This window comes from Tachypleus tridentatus, chromosome 10 (genome assembly GCF_004210375.1).
Source record: "Tachypleus tridentatus isolate NWPU-2018 chromosome 10, ASM421037v1, whole genome shotgun sequence".
Lineage (NCBI taxonomy): Eukaryota > Metazoa > Arthropoda > Merostomata > Xiphosura > Limulidae > Tachypleus > Tachypleus tridentatus.
In genome coordinates this window covers 184,023,712-184,041,319 of record NC_134834.1, presented here as the reverse complement: position 1 = coordinate 184,041,319, position 17,608 = coordinate 184,023,712, and the positions used below count along the sequence as shown (strand labels likewise).

Here is a 17,608-nt window from a genome sequence, read left to right as displayed (position 1 = left end):
CAGAGCATATTTTAGGTTATCGCTGAAATTAAGACAAATGGAGTATCAAAATCTGACGTTGCACTCGTGATCAACTATTCCAAACAACATGTATCGGAATGACAATTCTAAATTATATTAACCTGTACAAGTTTCTGAAACACCTCTTGAGATGGGATTGCCTTTCCCTAGGGAACTTTGACACAGGACCATAGTTATACGAAATTCTAAATGTTTTCATACGCAACATTACATATCGAAAAGAATGAATACATGTTAACGATTTTATATCATGAACATACACCCGTTTAAAAATGCAATCAACTACAAGCAAGAATTGTATAGAAACTTAGAAAAACAAAAATCAGGTTATTGGTTTGAATTTCGCGCAAAGCTACACGAGAGCCATCTGCGCTAGCCGTCCCTAATTTAACAGTGTAAAACTAGAGGGAAGATAGCTAGTCATCACCACCTACCGCCAACTCTTGAACTACTCTTTTACCAACGAATAGTGGGATTGACCGTAATATTATAACGTCCCACGGCTGAAAGAGTGAGCATGTTTGGTGTGATGGGGAATCGAACCCGCAACCCTCGGATTACGAGTCGAGTGCCTTAACTACCGAGCCATGCCAGACCGATATGAGGTTATATCTGAATTTTAAACTTCTGTAACTGGTACAGAATGTAGCTTTATCGTACACTAGTTGTGGAAAGGTGGAATTTGTAACTCTTACATTTATCATAATATCATGCAGTTTACTAATTAACGAACGCCAGAACTGAGAATTTCAAACAGAAAAAAAAAAAAAAAAAAAGATTTATAAAATTTATTGTAAAATATATATTTTTATGTTGTAATATGTATATTGTTCTCTTAAGGTCAAAGAGGGCGCAACCGGCTTTAACTATGTGGTTTAAGCTTTTCGTAGTATTTAACGATCAATTAAGATAATCGAAAAGTGTGTTTGTTAATATAGAGTAATTCATAAAATGTTTTCATTTTGTCAAACGATTATTTACTTACCATTACCATATAGATTTAGTGTGTTATTTTCACGAAACACAAATATGGTCTTTAGAAACCTAAAAATTATTTGTACTCTGAAAAATACTTGTATAGGGACGATAGTAAAAAACAGTTATTCAATTTTTAATGCAAAATATATAAATAATAGTCAAAAAATTGGTTTGTGTGGTCATATACCGATGAAAAAGTATTCACAGTTACAGAAAGATTTAGGCGTAGTATAAGTTGTACTAAAACGAATGTAAAGTTTGCTCCAAACAGACTTCTACCTTTCGAGGTTGAAACAAACGTATCGAGAGATGTAATGCTCTTCAAAAACGAAAAATCGAGGTTTTTCAAACTCTTAAGTTTTTTTGGCATGATTCAGTTAGCATTTTGTATGTACTTAGGGCATTTTTCATTCAAAAATTTACGTGACATTAGTCAAAGTGATGTGGAAACGCAAATTGGAAAACAGAAAAATGAACTTCATGGATTGTCATTTTGGAAGAAAATAAACTTAGGAGAAAATAAATATCGTTATGGTATTACACTTCTCTGTTGTAGTGTAGGTGAGAAAATAAGTATTGTTGTATATTATTTAAAGTTTCAGAATTTCCTTAAAATATTTCTGTGGTATTTGACAGTCCTGTAATTTTCTCTTAAAGATCATAAAGTCAGTTCTATAATATAACATACAGACAAAATCCATTAAGCTTTTTAAAGCTTTCCTCTCAGACCTACCCTTGCAAAAAAGTAAACATGTAAACCTACCTTTCATTTTACAGGAGACTGTAGATTCATTTCTTAGATGTATTAAAGTGCCAACCTTCATTGTTGTGAATGGCAACTTATTCTAGTAGTAAAAAATTCCCGTTAGAACAATAAAATTTTATTAGCTGGAACTTAGCTTATTTTTCCAAATCTTTAAATTTATGTTATTTCAAATGATTGTCTTCAAAATACAGCACAAAGAAGTCAGAACCTGTGTTCTGTTGATCACCCTGGTAACCTTGTAAACTTCCATAAGATCAATCTTTATCATTTTCTCAAGAGGGAATGAACTGAAGAGATTTTAATGTATTTGTAAAAGATAATTCCATTCATGGAGTCGTTGTAGAAGCCCTTTCCCAGTAAGACAACATTTTCTTTTAAATAAGAAGACCTAAAGTACACAGATTATCAGATTCTAATTAATATAGTTATTTGTACAGAGAGATTATTACCACTTCTGAGTTCTGATTACAGTGTGTATAAATCTCCCCAAAACTTTAACGTATCCACCATTATAATAAGATCTGTTTCATTAGCCATGCTAAAGAGTTGGTTTTCATATATATAAAATTTGTGACCTAAATTACTTGCACTTGTTATTAAAGGTCATCTGCCTCATACTTGTGTAATTTACCAAGTGATCCAAGTCATTTTATAATAGCTCAATATCCTAGAATCAAGAAATACCCAAAAGTTCAGTGTTATCAGCAGACTTCAATAATGTACTAGTTATTTCATTGTCAGCATCACTAACATAAATAAAACACAAAGCCTAAGTACTGACCCTTGAGGTATTCCATAAGTAACAAGAGTCCAGTTTGATTGGACAGCATTAGTAAAAAATTTCTAATTTCTCTCATCCAGCCATCAATCAATCAGTTTCCTGAGCCTTTACTGAGGTGGCTTTGTAGCACCTTATCATTAATAAATAAGTGTATCATTTAGTGATTTAATGTCATTCCTGCCCAAAATTCAAAACATTTCATGTTTGTTTTTTTAATTTTGTGGTATTCTAAACTAGTATCAGTACTTAATAATGCAACACATCTAGTGGTAAACAGAGAAGGTGTTGAAAGTTGTTACTTATAATGCATTTTCTCATCGGTTGGGTGCCTTTAATGTTAATGTTGATTATAAATCCAGTGGTATCTCAAACATCTTTCTACTTGTACAAATAAATTAAAACTAGAATTTTCACATTTTCTGTCATACCTTTCAGGTACATGCTTGAGCCAATGCATTTCTTTCCACCACAAATTTCAAAATGTAATATATTGTAAATTAAGTAACTTTTTTTTCCCAAGTTACAGGACTTTTATTTTATGAATCAAATCATTTTCTGATATGTGTTTCTCTTCATCTCTACAGGTTATCTGATAGCAGTTTGCACTGGCCTGTACACGCTTCGCTCGGTTAGGTACTTGATTCTTCTCAGAGGAGGAGAAGTTGCACGCTTGGTTACTTATACACCTTTTGGAGGAAATCGAATCATTGATGTCTCTCTACGAGACTTGTCTTGCCAGCAAGCACGTGACCAAGCTACCTCATTTCTTTCACTGAAAGTTCGTAATCGTTGGATGTTCTTTTTAGTTGATAAAAGAGGGACTTTCCTTAATCCAAAACTCTTTGATAGTACCGTTGGATTATACAGAACACTGAAATGATTTAACTAGTTTATTTTTTCAGTTCTAATGATTTTTGAAACTGATGTTAGGAGGTAAATTTTATTGCAAAAAATAATATAAATAAGGGAATTTTTAAGGAACAATATTATGTTTTGTTATATTCTTATGAGAGATCTTTGGTCACACATAACTAAGTTATAGTCATTCGTTTCTATATTTGTGTTGCTTTATAACAAATAATGCTTAGAAAACATTTTGTAATTTTTGTCTGTAATAAAAAAGGAACCTCTAAGAACCTTCCATATGAATGGCACCCTCCATTTTACTGAAACATACATCTATCATAGAATAAAATTATTTTCTGTTTAAAAAATTGTTTGCATTTTCAAGACCTCAGATTTGAAATACATGTATGTGCAAAATTTAGTGAGAGAGGGATGGGTAATAATGGATAACAAAGTACCCTTCTACAATGAGTGAACATTTAGAAATAAAATTAGTTTTCTCTATAATAATACAAAAACAACAACTAATGTTTGCATATGTAAATCCTCTTCACTTGTACTTAATAATTTTGGAATGTGCATGCATTTAGAGAACTATTTGAGAGTTATTTATCAGTTATATGTCATTGTTTCATAGACTTAGATTTTTTCCTAATGTTTTACATGAATAGGTAAGATAGAGATGGTTCAACTGTCAAATGTCAGTAATTTTTAAACACTGGTATAATAACAATAAAATATCAATGGCTGTTTCTTATTTATTTAGTTATACAAATCACTTAACAGTGATTCTTTGAAGTTTAATTATTATTATGTTTAGTACACTATTAGGCTACACCTTATTTATTGCCTGACAACTACAGAAGAATGTGTTCTCAAGACAATTGGTATGGGTATTAGAACTCTAATTAAAATACAGAATAACGTTTCAACCTTTTTAGGTCATCTTCAGGCTAACAAAGAGAGTTTGCAAGCAGTTGCAAACTCTGTTAACTTGAAGATGACTTGAGAAGGTCGAATCATTGTTCTCTACTTTATTTTAGTTTTAAAGTTTTAATACCATACCAGCTGTTTTGAAAATATATTCTTACTTCAAGTTGGTTTCTCATCATCACAAATTGAAGAATGAATAGAAGTAGTCCTTAAAAGTTTACTTATGTTGTAAAGAAAACCTCAAATGAACAGTTTTGTACAGATGGTTCAACTGTCAAATGTCAGTAATTTTTACCACAGTTTCTGAGACTTTTCCTTCATCTAAAGTGTGTGTGTTACAAGAGACATGTTTACTACCGTTTTAAAGCAAATTTCTGAACAAATAATTTTCTTGTTACATTAATGTTATTAGGGTATTAATATGTATGTGCATATAAACTGAAATTATACATGCTGTGTGAAAATAATTTAAGTTTTCAAGAACAAGCAGGACTACGTAGTAAGTCTTGAAGTACTGTTGTCTTTCCTTGTAGCACATTTGAAACAATACTGAAGAGTCTATATGTTATTGTTGCATACAGTTTAAGATAGCTTACTAATTTATGTAAAAGATACTAAGTACTAGGAATGGAACAAATATCTAATATGACCCAATACTGCAGTGTTTGATGCAATCTGATTCAATTAGATATTACTTTTGTGATGAATTTGATAATGTGATGGCACTTCCATTGACAAATTATCTCACAACACTATGCAGTTACGGTGCTAGGCACTGCATTATCTGGCCCAGTGATGCTTTTTACTAGATTCCAAACAGAGTAGTATTTTTCCTGGTATTGTCCTGAAGTATTAATAGAGTTAGGATAAAAGGATACAATGTCATTAACTATCACAGTTTTTCTGACTTTCTAATTGTGCAAAAAATCCATGAAAAATTTATTAAAGATATTAGATGGATTTCCCACAGAATAACGTTTGAACTGTAAGGAAAGACAACCCTGTGTACAGATAACAATATATCATTTGATAGAGATAAACTTTGGTTTTCTATTGGTTATTAATAATATTAAACATCAAAGAGAACTATTGGCTAGTTCTGAAAAAAGAGAATGTGATAGGTGGTCATGGCAAGAGGTACCTAGTTTATTTTTTGTCCTGTAACTAAATAAGATTCAAGGCTATATAAATCACACTTTACTTGAATGATAAAAACATTCTAATAAGTAATTTACATTAAAATTTCATACCTCTAGAAGGGGTGGTAAGAATAGCAAGAAGAGATAACAAATACTGCAAGTCTCATACACAGAGATACTGAAATTTGTTTTTACATTTCTTTATAAAATTAAGAACTTAAAACATAAATAATACTAATCTTTCATTTACTATCTACATTTTGATGTTGAGGTTATCACTTACATTAGCATAATGCCATTATTCACATACATAAAGTAGCTTAATCAAATATGCAACTCTGTGAAAGGTCATGGGATTAGCACCTTCACCTATCGAAGGTAACAGAGTTAATCATGTGGTAGTTCTACATAGCTCTATTTTAATACAATTTATTGTCATAGAAGACAGCTGTTTGAAAACTGTATGCTATTTAGTTTTAATGGTACAAACTTCAAGCAGTGTATTTATGCTTGCATTGTGTACAGGACATTTTGAAGTGTGTTTATGGTACCTGAAGTTGATAAATCTAATTTGTCGTGACAAATTATTGTGTACAGGATGCTGGAGTTCAAGTTAACTAGGACCCAGCTGTAATCAAAATATGTTAATTGCCGATGTGTTTTGTAAGCTTGAACTTTTCAGAGTCTAAACTATGATGCACAGACAATTACAAATGTTTTAGCACTTCAAAGATATAACACTTCTACCATCCTAATAGCACACATCATTTGGTAAATATATACTAGAATTATTCATATTTTGAATGAATTTGATGCAGGTACTTAATTTCTTTCTAAACAATTAAAGGTATTGTCTCTCCAAACCACCAGTAATTCCAACTATTAACTTGCACATTAATTAGTGGTATATATGAAACATTAGGACTAGTTTGCTCCCCTTGAAATGACAGCAGTTTTACTTACAAAACTACATCAACAGCTAATCATGTTGCTCCACGTATTCCAGATAAAAGCTCACATGAAATGTTTTGTACATGTGATTCTATGATAAAAATATCCTCATTATACGACTGTTTGAAGTTGGATATAACTTATTGATACTGTTAAGAGATAAAAGTATCTGAATGGCAAACAGCAGAAAAGTATGAAGAATTGAACAATGAATCAGAAGCTGATTTTGGTTACCACATAAAATATTGATTGGTTCTTATGTAGACTATAGATCGATGGAAAATAAGCGTGGATTACCTGAACACTGCATAATCTGTGAGAAGAAAAAGTACACTGTGACCATGCAGCCAATGGAAAGAAAGAAAGAATAAGAGAGACATTACAACTGTGAATACTAATTGGGTAACTAGAATGAATGTGCTTATAATGTAGCACAAGAAGTAGAAATTGAAAGAAAATATTTGATGGAATACTTGTTTTCATTGGTACTTGACATACAGAATAAATATATTTATCATGGTTTTTATTATGTTTTTTATTGTAACATAAGTCAAGCTTAATAGTGAACACTTCAACCCTTTTTTTCGTTAAACTTGTATAAAAATATGCACAACTTAGGTATATTTTCTGTTATTTTATTGAAAAGTGTTAATGAGAAAAATTAACTTTTAATCAAACATTGTGAGTAAACTAATTAAAAAATTACTCCTTAATTAAAGCTGAAGTTATAATTGGTAAAGAAGAGTCAGATTTAACTGTGTTTAAACAACACTTTAAAGAAAGTATTGTGTCCATATAATATGCAGTGTATTCCACATGAACATTTTTATTTGTGGAATTTGCATACAGAATTCCTAACAACAATATTTAGGATTTGGGGTCACAGCACACCATTACTTTAGTGTCTGATTTACACCCAATTGGCAACATCTTTTACAAAAGCAAAAAAAGTTGTATTCTTATGCAAACTGGACACAGGTAACAAAACTGAATCTTATATGTTTTACTTTAGTTAAGTTTTTAATCAGTTGGTTTTAGAATTACATTTTCATGCAAATTCTTCCAGTCATTGTGTGATTCAAAGAAAATGAACCAACAAAGAATTATTTTAAATTTAAACAAGAATAATAAAGAAACCTAGATATAGCATCTGCTTCTTGTAACACCATTTTCTTGGTCAAGAAATACGTAAAAGTACAGTAGAGCTGGACAATTGACTCAACCCCCCAGGAGCACAAATTAGTGTGGCATGAAATAATCCATTAATTGAAATTACGTTTAATCAATTAATCAAAATTGGTCCAATTATTCCAACTATCCAAGTAACTGAAGTATTGTCATTATTATTTTTAATTAATACGAGGTGTTCAGCTAAGTTGACGAGCATCAAGACCAATCAAAATTAATGTTTCCAGTTATTCCAATTGTTAGGCTTTTATGTAAGAAGTTGTGATAAGTTGCATGTAATCTCTCAGCTCAAAATCAATAGTGCACCTAATACTTACTGTTCATAACTATTGTATATTCATCTTTCAGAACTATCAGGTTCAGGTACTGGAGATATATCTAATATAAGTAAAATTGTTTGATTTCATTTCATATGGTCCAGATTTTATTGAACTATTATATCACTTACTGAACAATATAAGTTTGTGTTATTATATGTACTTTTTATAATTATAATTATGATTAAAAATCTGTCTTAATTATGGTATAAATCACCAATAATTAAACTTTGTAACATGAAAACTACTGCTATGAAATTTAACAACACTGAAGAGAAAGTTTAGTAAAAAACTAAAGGGGAGGTAAAGCTATTAAGTTACTCTATAGAATAGATGTTAAACAATGATAACCCACTTAAAGATAATTTTCTATGTGTATATATTCACATTGATTCATTCACACAACAAGTATCTGGAAAGATCCTTTTATTGGGTTTAAACAACTGGGAAGTTACAGTTGTTTTATGTAAAAAATATTCTGAAAAAAATGTACTAAGTTGTTTTACCAAGTCCAATGCTTAATACAGTTAACTTCTCATTAAACTTTATGCTACGTAATTTATATTAGAAAACCCAATCTACCTTTTTGTTTATTGATTTATTTTACATATTACAGAAATGGTTTGAATATTTTAAAGAGTTACTGGAAAGTATTTAAGTAAAATGTGTTATTTTGGCACACTTCTAATTACTTTGGAAGACAAATACCCTTTACCTGTGTTAAAACATTAATTCTGAGCATTTTTTCTGACCCTGTAGCAAGCATTGGCCTTGGTGATGGAAGTACATGTAACATTCGTAAATGTATAACATTTTAAAACCACTATTCCCTTAATATGAACATACAATAAATAGTGTCTATCATTATCTCTTGCTACAGCATACACAAACACAGAGAAAGTTTGTTTAGTTTAAACACACCACAAGGAAACTGTAGGCACATGAGGTTTTTATCTGCCTGGTTTAAATTCTGTATGTTTAAGAACAACATCCTCAAAGAATAAGATTGCAGTTTTTCTTAGAAAAGGTATTATGTGTTTATTTATTAATAAGAAGAAAATAAAAAGCATACACACATTCAGGTGATATCAGTGATATCCATAATTTTTTTGTTTTACTGTTCTGTAGTGACTGGGTGGACAGCATCCTTATGGGGAAAAGTAATGACTCTTAAATTACAGATTTGTATGTATGTCTATAAAAGCTATAACACTAAAAGTTCAAATTTAAGAACTTTAAGTTTTATGTTGATACAGTTTTTAAATACATAAGGAGCATCTCAGTGGTAAAAAGCAAAAAGTAATTGATATAAGTTTACAAATAAACCTCAGCTAAGTTGCTTTTGCTAAAAAAATGTAACACAAATCTTTTAAAAAAATTACATTTGAAACAGAAACTAATTTAACATAGAATTTTGTTACATTTGAAACAGAAACTAATTTAACATAGAATTTTGTTACATTTGAAACAGAAACTAATTTAACATAGAATTTTGTCAAGTGCCTGTACCAAAACTACTTTAATTATTCACCATAAATTGTAAGAAATAAGAACTAGTTATTATATAGTCAGTATTTCACTACACGGAGTTTTGAACACATCAGACGATTCTCTTTAAACGTGTAAGCAGAATAATACTTAAGTATTCTTCATAGTACTTTATACTTTAAAGTTAAACCTAAATCCATTACTTTTACAATAGGCAAGTTTTATGAATTGACAGGATCTGCATGTTCAAAATACACAACAGAAAACAAAAAGTGGCATTTCCAAGTCGTCTATATTACTTAATGAAAACTGGAGATAACTCACAGATAACAATCAAGAAAACGAAACTAACTGAAAATACAGGCAGAAAAATATCTTAATGTTATCTTCTGAAGCTGAACATCAACTATACAACAATATAATAAAACTATTTTTACCAAAAAAAAAGGTACAATATTTTAAACCTTTTGTATGTTTAATTTATAAATTGTATTTCTGCTGCACAATTATAAACAAATTCTCTATTAAACTGTAACACTATGTGAAAGGTTACAAGATGTATTGTTACTCTGGACTGGAATACTTGAAAACATACTTAACAAACCTTCTTAAATCAAATCAAATGAGAGCATATCATAAAATATTCTTAGGACATATATATAACCTGTAGCAACAGATAAAACAAGCAAAACACTGAAACTTGCATTTAAAGCCAGTGTTATGTTTTTTATATTGTCTGCAATAGTTAAAGCTTGTAAACAAATATATAGAGGGATGATTTCAAAGCTTACACATTTAATGACTTTTTTGGATAAACAATTTCTTCTATACATGTAATATAATATAATAAAATACTCAGCACACAGATATAACAAATTACTTTCCACATTATCAGTATTTATAAGACAGAACTGTTAAGGAAAGACAATGGCATCTTTATATTCTTTTAATTAAAACCTCTGTACAGAACTCAACAACTTAGCAACTATTACCTCACATTAACTTCAGCTTTCCTAAGTTTTCTGCCTTATCCATATTTTCTGAAAATGTGAACAGTTATGAACTGTATGATAATAATTCACACTTATAAAAAGACACACCTGAAATAATAACAGATTTCAAAACAATTTTTCACACGAAATAAACAAACGGTGTGAATTACAAAAATCACCAACATACAAGTTTATGAGGGAGAGATTCTATTTAATGTTTATTACAAAGCTTTCAAACCTTACTCTGATTTATTAACACCATGTGCTCAATTGCATGTTTTATACTGCTATTCATCAATACATCAATGAATAGTCTATTATAATGGTATCTTCACTCGGATGTATCCTGTAACCTATAATCAAGAAATAACAATTCCTAAGACCTGACCCTACTGCTGTAGAGTGTAATAGAACTTTGCTCATAAATTCTTAAAGTGTCTTTTGAATAGGGAAACTCAAACCTACCACAAAATATTAAAACAAATTAATCATTGACCATTCATACATTTGGAAGCCAGCTTACAAAAATATTCCGAATAGCTTATATAGTTTTTTTTTTTTATAACATTTAAAACTAGTATGCAATATTGGAATAATCTATATTAAATGTATTTTATTTTCTTTAAACTTCAGTTTCAGTGTAACATTTATTGAAAAGTAATTGGGATCGACATATTCATAATGGATAAAGACAAAAATGCTTTTCTTTAAGCATTTTTTACTTTCCCAAAGTTTTGATTTTATTCCATCAATACTTGCATGAGGTCTGCATGAATACCATACTAGTTAGTTCAGTCCATTGCAAATATGGAAAAAAAAATCTACTTGCATATGGACTTAAGAGTTTGGGAGCCATCATTATGTCTGTCTGTATAGAAGTTATGTATGACTAAAAATGTGTGCAAGATAAAAGTGTAAACAGGAAAATAAGAATGATTTATATGTTTATTCTGTTATTTAAAATTCCAGGATTCTGGAGTAATAAATGATTTTGTGCAGTTACTTTTAAATCCCCACACCACTACAAAAAAAAACATCAAATCATTACAGTAATAAATAAGAATATTAAAAACCTCCATGTAAATGTTTTGAAATGTGGATAACAAAAATTTTAATTTGTTAGAAAAATGTAATATTTTTAATTTATTGATTATCAAATAATACGAAGTAGTGTGTCAAACAAACTACTGCAATTTTGACAATATATCTACTGGTGGCTTTCTGGAAGACATCTTTTAACAAAAAACAATGTGCATAAACATGTAATCAAAGAGAAATCCTATTCAAGACGGTAACATTCAAGTACATACTGTTCAATTATTTTATGGATCTGACACATTTAACTTTCATTGAAACTAGAAAATAACACTGAAATAGCAGTTAACATTTAATGCCAGAATCTCTAATATAGTGCATAGATTTATTCTGACAATTCTATACGATTAATTTATTAATCACTGTTAACGATGCTAGTAATTTTATTTTATATGTTAAGAATATATTTGTACAAAATGGTAAATTTTCTTTTTTCCACATGTATCTGTAAAAAAACAATACCAGCCTTAAAGTTTTGTTGATTTAACTTCTAGGAATCAGCATTGAATTTGATTGTTCTGAGCAAAACAGGAAAAGATTATAACAATACAGACCTTGAAATTTTCTACATCCTTTTATCAAGCATGAATGGTGTGAAATTAAATGAATACTCAGTTCTAATTATAATATATCTCGCATTTATATTTAAGTACATAAATATTTCTTCTGACATTTCAGACATTCATTATAAAAGTTGTTGTTTACCAACGGATATTTCAGTTAAGTTTATTCTTGATTTCTGAAGTTTTTTTAACTTGCAAAAAAAGGCTTAACCTCAATGTGGCTAATTTACAATACATTCTATAACTATTGATATATTGTAATTAAATATGATTTCTATCTTTCACTTCTGGAACACAGGTGTCTAACACATTAAACTACAATTTTATGGTGCTATTAAAAATAATTCACACAATAAAAATTCTCTATTTTTATTAAAATCTCCAACTGAATACTATCAGAAGTAAACTAAAGCATTATGAAACCTATTTTGTGATTCACACATTAACATATGTACTAGTAGGCTATATAATTTTATTTTTTCTAACTTTTGCACTATAAACAAGTTGATTTATAACTTCTACTAAACAAATAAATTATAACACCACCGAGTTAAAACAAAATTCCCATAAGTTGGTGCTATTAAATATTAACAGAAGCTATTACAATTATCTATTGTTAGGCCTAATTTTAGGCAACTAAACACAACTAAATTTCAGAGCAAAGCCTAAAAGAGCAAATTGGATTTCTACAAACCTAGCTAAACTTCTTGTAATTTTCTTTAAATTAAAAATTTATGAATTAGTAAAATAAAAAAGAATTTCTGAAAACTAAATTTGATGAATAAGCCTAGAAAACAGCACCATATTCATTATATAACAACACATAAAAGGAAGCACAGTATTAAACATCCTTCAACCAGCTGAATCAAACACATCAAGTAAAAACTTGCTCAACTAAAACTATGCCAACAGTACCTGATAAACAAAATTCCAATCCATCAAACTTTATAAAACTATTTAGCCACAAACTAAGTAAATTAAGTAAACTCAAAAAACAACAAATGACCAAATCTCAAGTTTAATAAGAAAACCTAATCACGCATTCCAGAGTTCTAAATAGTCTTCTCTCTCAAATGTTAATTTACAATTTCTAATTATAAATTTACAGTACATGTACGAGTATACTTGCATTAAATGTTTCCATATCACATGTAAAAGATGGTGTATAACAAAAATTATATTTTATGTGAATAAATTTACAACAGATTACAAGGCAATACTAGTATTCTGAAAAGTAAAAGGACACAAACTTTAACGTAAGTATTTGAATGCAATGAACAGAATTTCAGAAAAAAATGTACAAAATATAGATATTGAATCTAATTTATGATTTTTTGTTTTTCAATATGTACATTCATTTTTGATAGCATTTTTCAAAGGAAGACAAGTTGAAACTGATAGAAGTACTAAGTATTAAGATAGTGAGACTTCAAAGGAAGACACATCAAGTTTCACATCTGAGGTACGTAAACTCTTAAAAGACAGGACCAACACTATTATACAACAGCAGTCTTTCTATCTCACTAAGCTTTTAGAATATTATTCATTGTTCACAATTAAAAATACTGTTTTAAAAAGCTATTGTATAAAACTTTGTCTAAAGTTAAACCTACAAGTGAGAAGAAAGATTCAGATAAAAGAGTTTCTATTGATATAATGACTTAGGTGAGGCAAAATCTTCAAAAAGGTTAATTATCCCTTTTTTTTTTTTTACAGGTATTCACACAACTTTACGTGACCACCAGTAACGGAAATTATTCATCTCATACCTTTTTTTTGCTTCACCCTATACTTCATAAATTAGATTCATCAATATATATGACATAGAATGTATACTACAGACAATTTATTCTTCACACAGTGATGGTAATGTTCCCTTTTCAATTCTGATACAACATAAATTCATCAGGGGCATGTTTTTGAGACATCTCTGAGCACACAAACTGTACCCCTGGTGTTACTTGCATTCTTGTTTTATGCAGAGGAGTTTAATTTTACAGATTCATAAACCAGATTTAAATTTAAACTTTAAAATGTAGCTGCTACACTCAATTCCTTGCCTCTACTACAAATTGCAATTAGAAACACAGTTGTGTCCCCACCACACTCAGTCACATGGCATAAAGTGCAGAACACTTTTACAAAACCTCCAGAATCTGACATCACCTAATTATATATGTAGTGCAATAAATATAGTTAACCAAATACGTTAGCTCTTATTTTTCACCAAGTTTCTGTCACAAATCCCATTTACTTATTGGTCATTTTTCACTGAGTTTCAATGATTAGATGCATTCCAAATTAGTAAACAATTGAAAACAAAAATATGTTTTTTACATATACCAGTAATGAAGTCATGGATATATTTAGAGAAAAAGTGAAACTGAAAAAAAGAAAGGAAATAATAATTATGTGTGTATTTTTTTAAAATCATCTCAGACATCTTAGTTTTAATAAGACATGAAGGGAAAATGAGAACCACGATATGCTATAGTAGTAAATCATTTGTAAATCAAGCTTGTATGTCACACCTACGACATTGTTGTCCACTGCAGACCAAATCAGATACACTTTACAGAAAACTTTTTATTTTAACTTCCTGTAAGAACATTTTTATTTTACTTTAATGTGGGAAGGACCTAAAGCTAAGCATAAAACAGTATTCTTAAAATGTTCTAGGATATCTTACAATAACTCGTTAAAGTTTGTTACCAACATGAACTGTTTACAGACAAAGACTTGAAATGTCATGACTAGTAAAAAATATCAAATAATAATGGTATCTTCTGTCAAAATAAAGCTTAGAATGAAGTTTGTTTTTATAATGTACATATTTGTTATCATCACAATACAGGTATGAACCATTAAGTTTATATGCACATTATTACTAATATTTAATAAATGGTGTTTCAAGGCACTTGTTATGAGCTACAAAAACATATTTACATGTTTCAACTCCTGTTGCAGACAACGAGAAACTCATTAAAAAAAGTTATTAAGTGTAAAATTAACAATTTAAAGTTGTTCTCACTAAGTTGGCATTGGGGAGACAGGACCTGACTAAAATTATTGTTTTGTTGTGCTTGCTAGAAAATAACACTTTTTCAGCTTAATGTGAAAAAAACGTATTAAATTTTTTCCAAAAATAAAGTTAAAATACCCAATTTATGATGTCATAAGTTTACCAATAACCTAAGCCTTTTTTGAAAATTAGATCTTCTAAAAAAACTCATCGATTTTGTTTCAAATGTAACTTACCTGTTTTTATCTATATCTGTCTGTCATAGCTAATGATATTTAACTAAATCATTCATAAAAAACCTGTGTACAAATAACAGTTACTAATCAAGATAACTCATCTGATGTTAAATAATGTTTCAGCACAAATGACAGCTATATTTAAATGACATTTATGTGCATACAAAAAATAACACTTTCTCTGTAATTCTCAAATAATTTGCATTTCAAGAATTCAAAGAATTGAAGTATGCTAAGGGGTTTATATGAATTTGTAAATCAAGGACTTGATATTAACAACTGTAAAAAAAGTCTGACTCCAATTTTTTTTTCTGGTTGAAAGGTGTGGAACGTGTACATTTTATGAGATTACATTTCATATATGCTGATTAATTTGTTTGCATTATGAGTGTTGTTTTTTGAAACACACACACATCATCATAGGATTCCTGACGTATTCTAAACTTTTTAGAATGAGCTTCCTTTTAGAGGCAAAAAAAAAAACAAATTAGTTTTCATAGTTTAGGATTCCAGTTGCCTCCTAAACTGTATACCAGAATATAAGACATTTCAGAAAACACAAGAAAAATGCAAACTTATCAGAACTTTGAAAAACAAAATTATGATTACCGTGAGTATCATGAAAAGATTACAAACACACAGAATAGAATGTGTGTTCTGAGCAACATGATTTCATCCTGTATTTTGCATGTTCAGATCTCTACTGTATATTTACATATAACAAAAACAACAACACAATCTTCAATTTAATATGAACATGATAAAGGCAGTTAACTTTAAGTATACAATATGTACATGTAATATCTAGTTCTGGGCTTGGGAGTGGATTCCTATTTATATCTAACATTACTTAACAGTACCCATAACATGTACATAAAATTATTGCTTTCCTATTCTATTCATACTATGCACATCCCCCCCTATCTTGCACAAGGAATCCAGAGTAATAGAAATGCAATACACAATAACTAAATACATATGATTGTTTTTTCCCACAACTCAAAAACATGATCTCCATCAACAAAACATAGCATCTTGTATATCAATGATAAAAAGTTGCTCTGCTCCTCTGGTAGATAGCACCGCAGCCCTAACATCAAACAATATTATGCTTCTGTGACATCCTTGACAATTACCAGACAAAGGTAGTAGAAAAGCAGGATTTAACATTCAAAAATAATATTAGTTGTACTGCGTTGTAGTTTCCTTACATCACAAACACTCCATACCAAATAAAACAAATATGACACAAAAATATTCTATCAGCTTTTTATCTATTCACTTTGCATCAGTGAATTGCATCATATGAGTTATTCACAAGATTAGGGAAACTAGCAGCTTTTGGGACCTATCTGTCAGATAACGTGTTCCCTGCTACATCGTTGCTAGGTTGGAAGATGTATCTTTTACTTGTAGCGATTTTCACAAAATTCAACAAAGCACGAGCTCCTTCAGCAAGCGTCTGTTCGTCTTCTGTGTCAGTTGATTTAATTTTCATCTGTTTCCTAGACAAACCATTTAGAGGTCTTTTTGATGCACAGTCACTACGGATCCTTGCCTTCCGTTTCAAAGTCCCTCTAGTGGGTTCTTGGCTACTTTCGCTGCTACTGTCAGTACTCTCGTCCTCCACATCACTGGCGTCTGAGATATCAATTCTGAGAGAGGCTGGTGACACACTAGATGGTCGGTTCTCACCATAAGATGTGAGAGAGGCACTGTAATTGTGGTCTTCACTGGGACTATTAGTAACCACTGGTGTCTCACTGTGATGGTACTTCGACTGGATACCACTGATTACTTTCCTGCATATTTAAAAATTGTGATAAATCAGTAAGTAAGAAAACAAACTTGCTAATTTCCATTGAAATCAATGTTAAAACATTCACATTCAATAAATGTGGATGTAACTTAAGCACTTTTTATTTAAATTGTGTGTTAATCTTTTATGTAGAAGTAATGCTCAATCCTTATTAATATTAACAAATCATTACATTGAAGACTACAATACACAGGAAACAAAATATTATCACAAACTTTACAAATAAACCTAACTGATAAAATAACACTAATTCCTCTGCTAACAAAAAACAACAATTTAAGTTCATATTCTAATTATTTTTTTTAAAATTATTTTCATACTTGAATATGTCATAATAACATATTGTCCGACAAAAATATTTGTATACCAGTAGCACGGCATTTAGTGAATGCTGTTTAGATTTGTAAAATCCTTTTAATATATGACATCATAATATTGTTGAAACATTATACGTTTATAATAACATTTTCTTT

At 29.7% G+C, this 17,608-nt stretch overlaps 2 protein-coding genes across 6 annotated transcripts in view; one reads left to right on the top strand and one right to left on the bottom strand.

The window, feature by feature from the left end:
- The first annotated feature begins 869 nt into the window (after positions 1-869).
- Positions 870-3,682, top strand: LOC143231095 (transmembrane protein 223). The gene is made up of 2 exons (XM_076465655.1): positions 870-1,560; positions 3,131-3,682. Exons 1-2 carry the CDS (start codon positions 1,314-1,316, stop codon positions 3,424-3,426), a joined length of 543 nt encoding a protein of 180 aa, XP_076321770.1. The 5' UTR covers positions 870-1,313; the 3' UTR covers positions 3,427-3,682.
- A 4,647-nt stretch (positions 3,683-8,329) lies between these two features.
- Positions 8,330-17,608, bottom strand: part of LOC143231093 (forkhead box protein N3-like) — a 72,569-nt gene continuing 63,290 nt past the window's right edge. For all 5 annotated transcript variants that reach the window (XM_076465649.1, XM_076465650.1, XM_076465648.1 and 2 more), the window contains one exon: positions 8,330-17,118. In XM_076465649.1, coding sequence (XP_076321764.1) covers positions 16,665-17,118 — 454 coding nt within the window. In that variant the 3' untranslated portion in view covers positions 8,330-16,664. The remainder of the gene's footprint in view (positions 17,119-17,608) is intronic.

Coding starts and splice junctions, on each gene's coding strand:
- LOC143231095 (XM_076465655.1), top strand. CDS start 1,314: ATGCTCTTCAAAAACGAAAAATCGAGGTTTTTCAAACTCTTAAGTTTT. Junction 1,561..3,130: donor ACTTCTCTGTTGTAGTGTAG/GTGAGAAAATAA, acceptor TCATCTCTACAG/GTTATCTGATAGCAGTTTGC.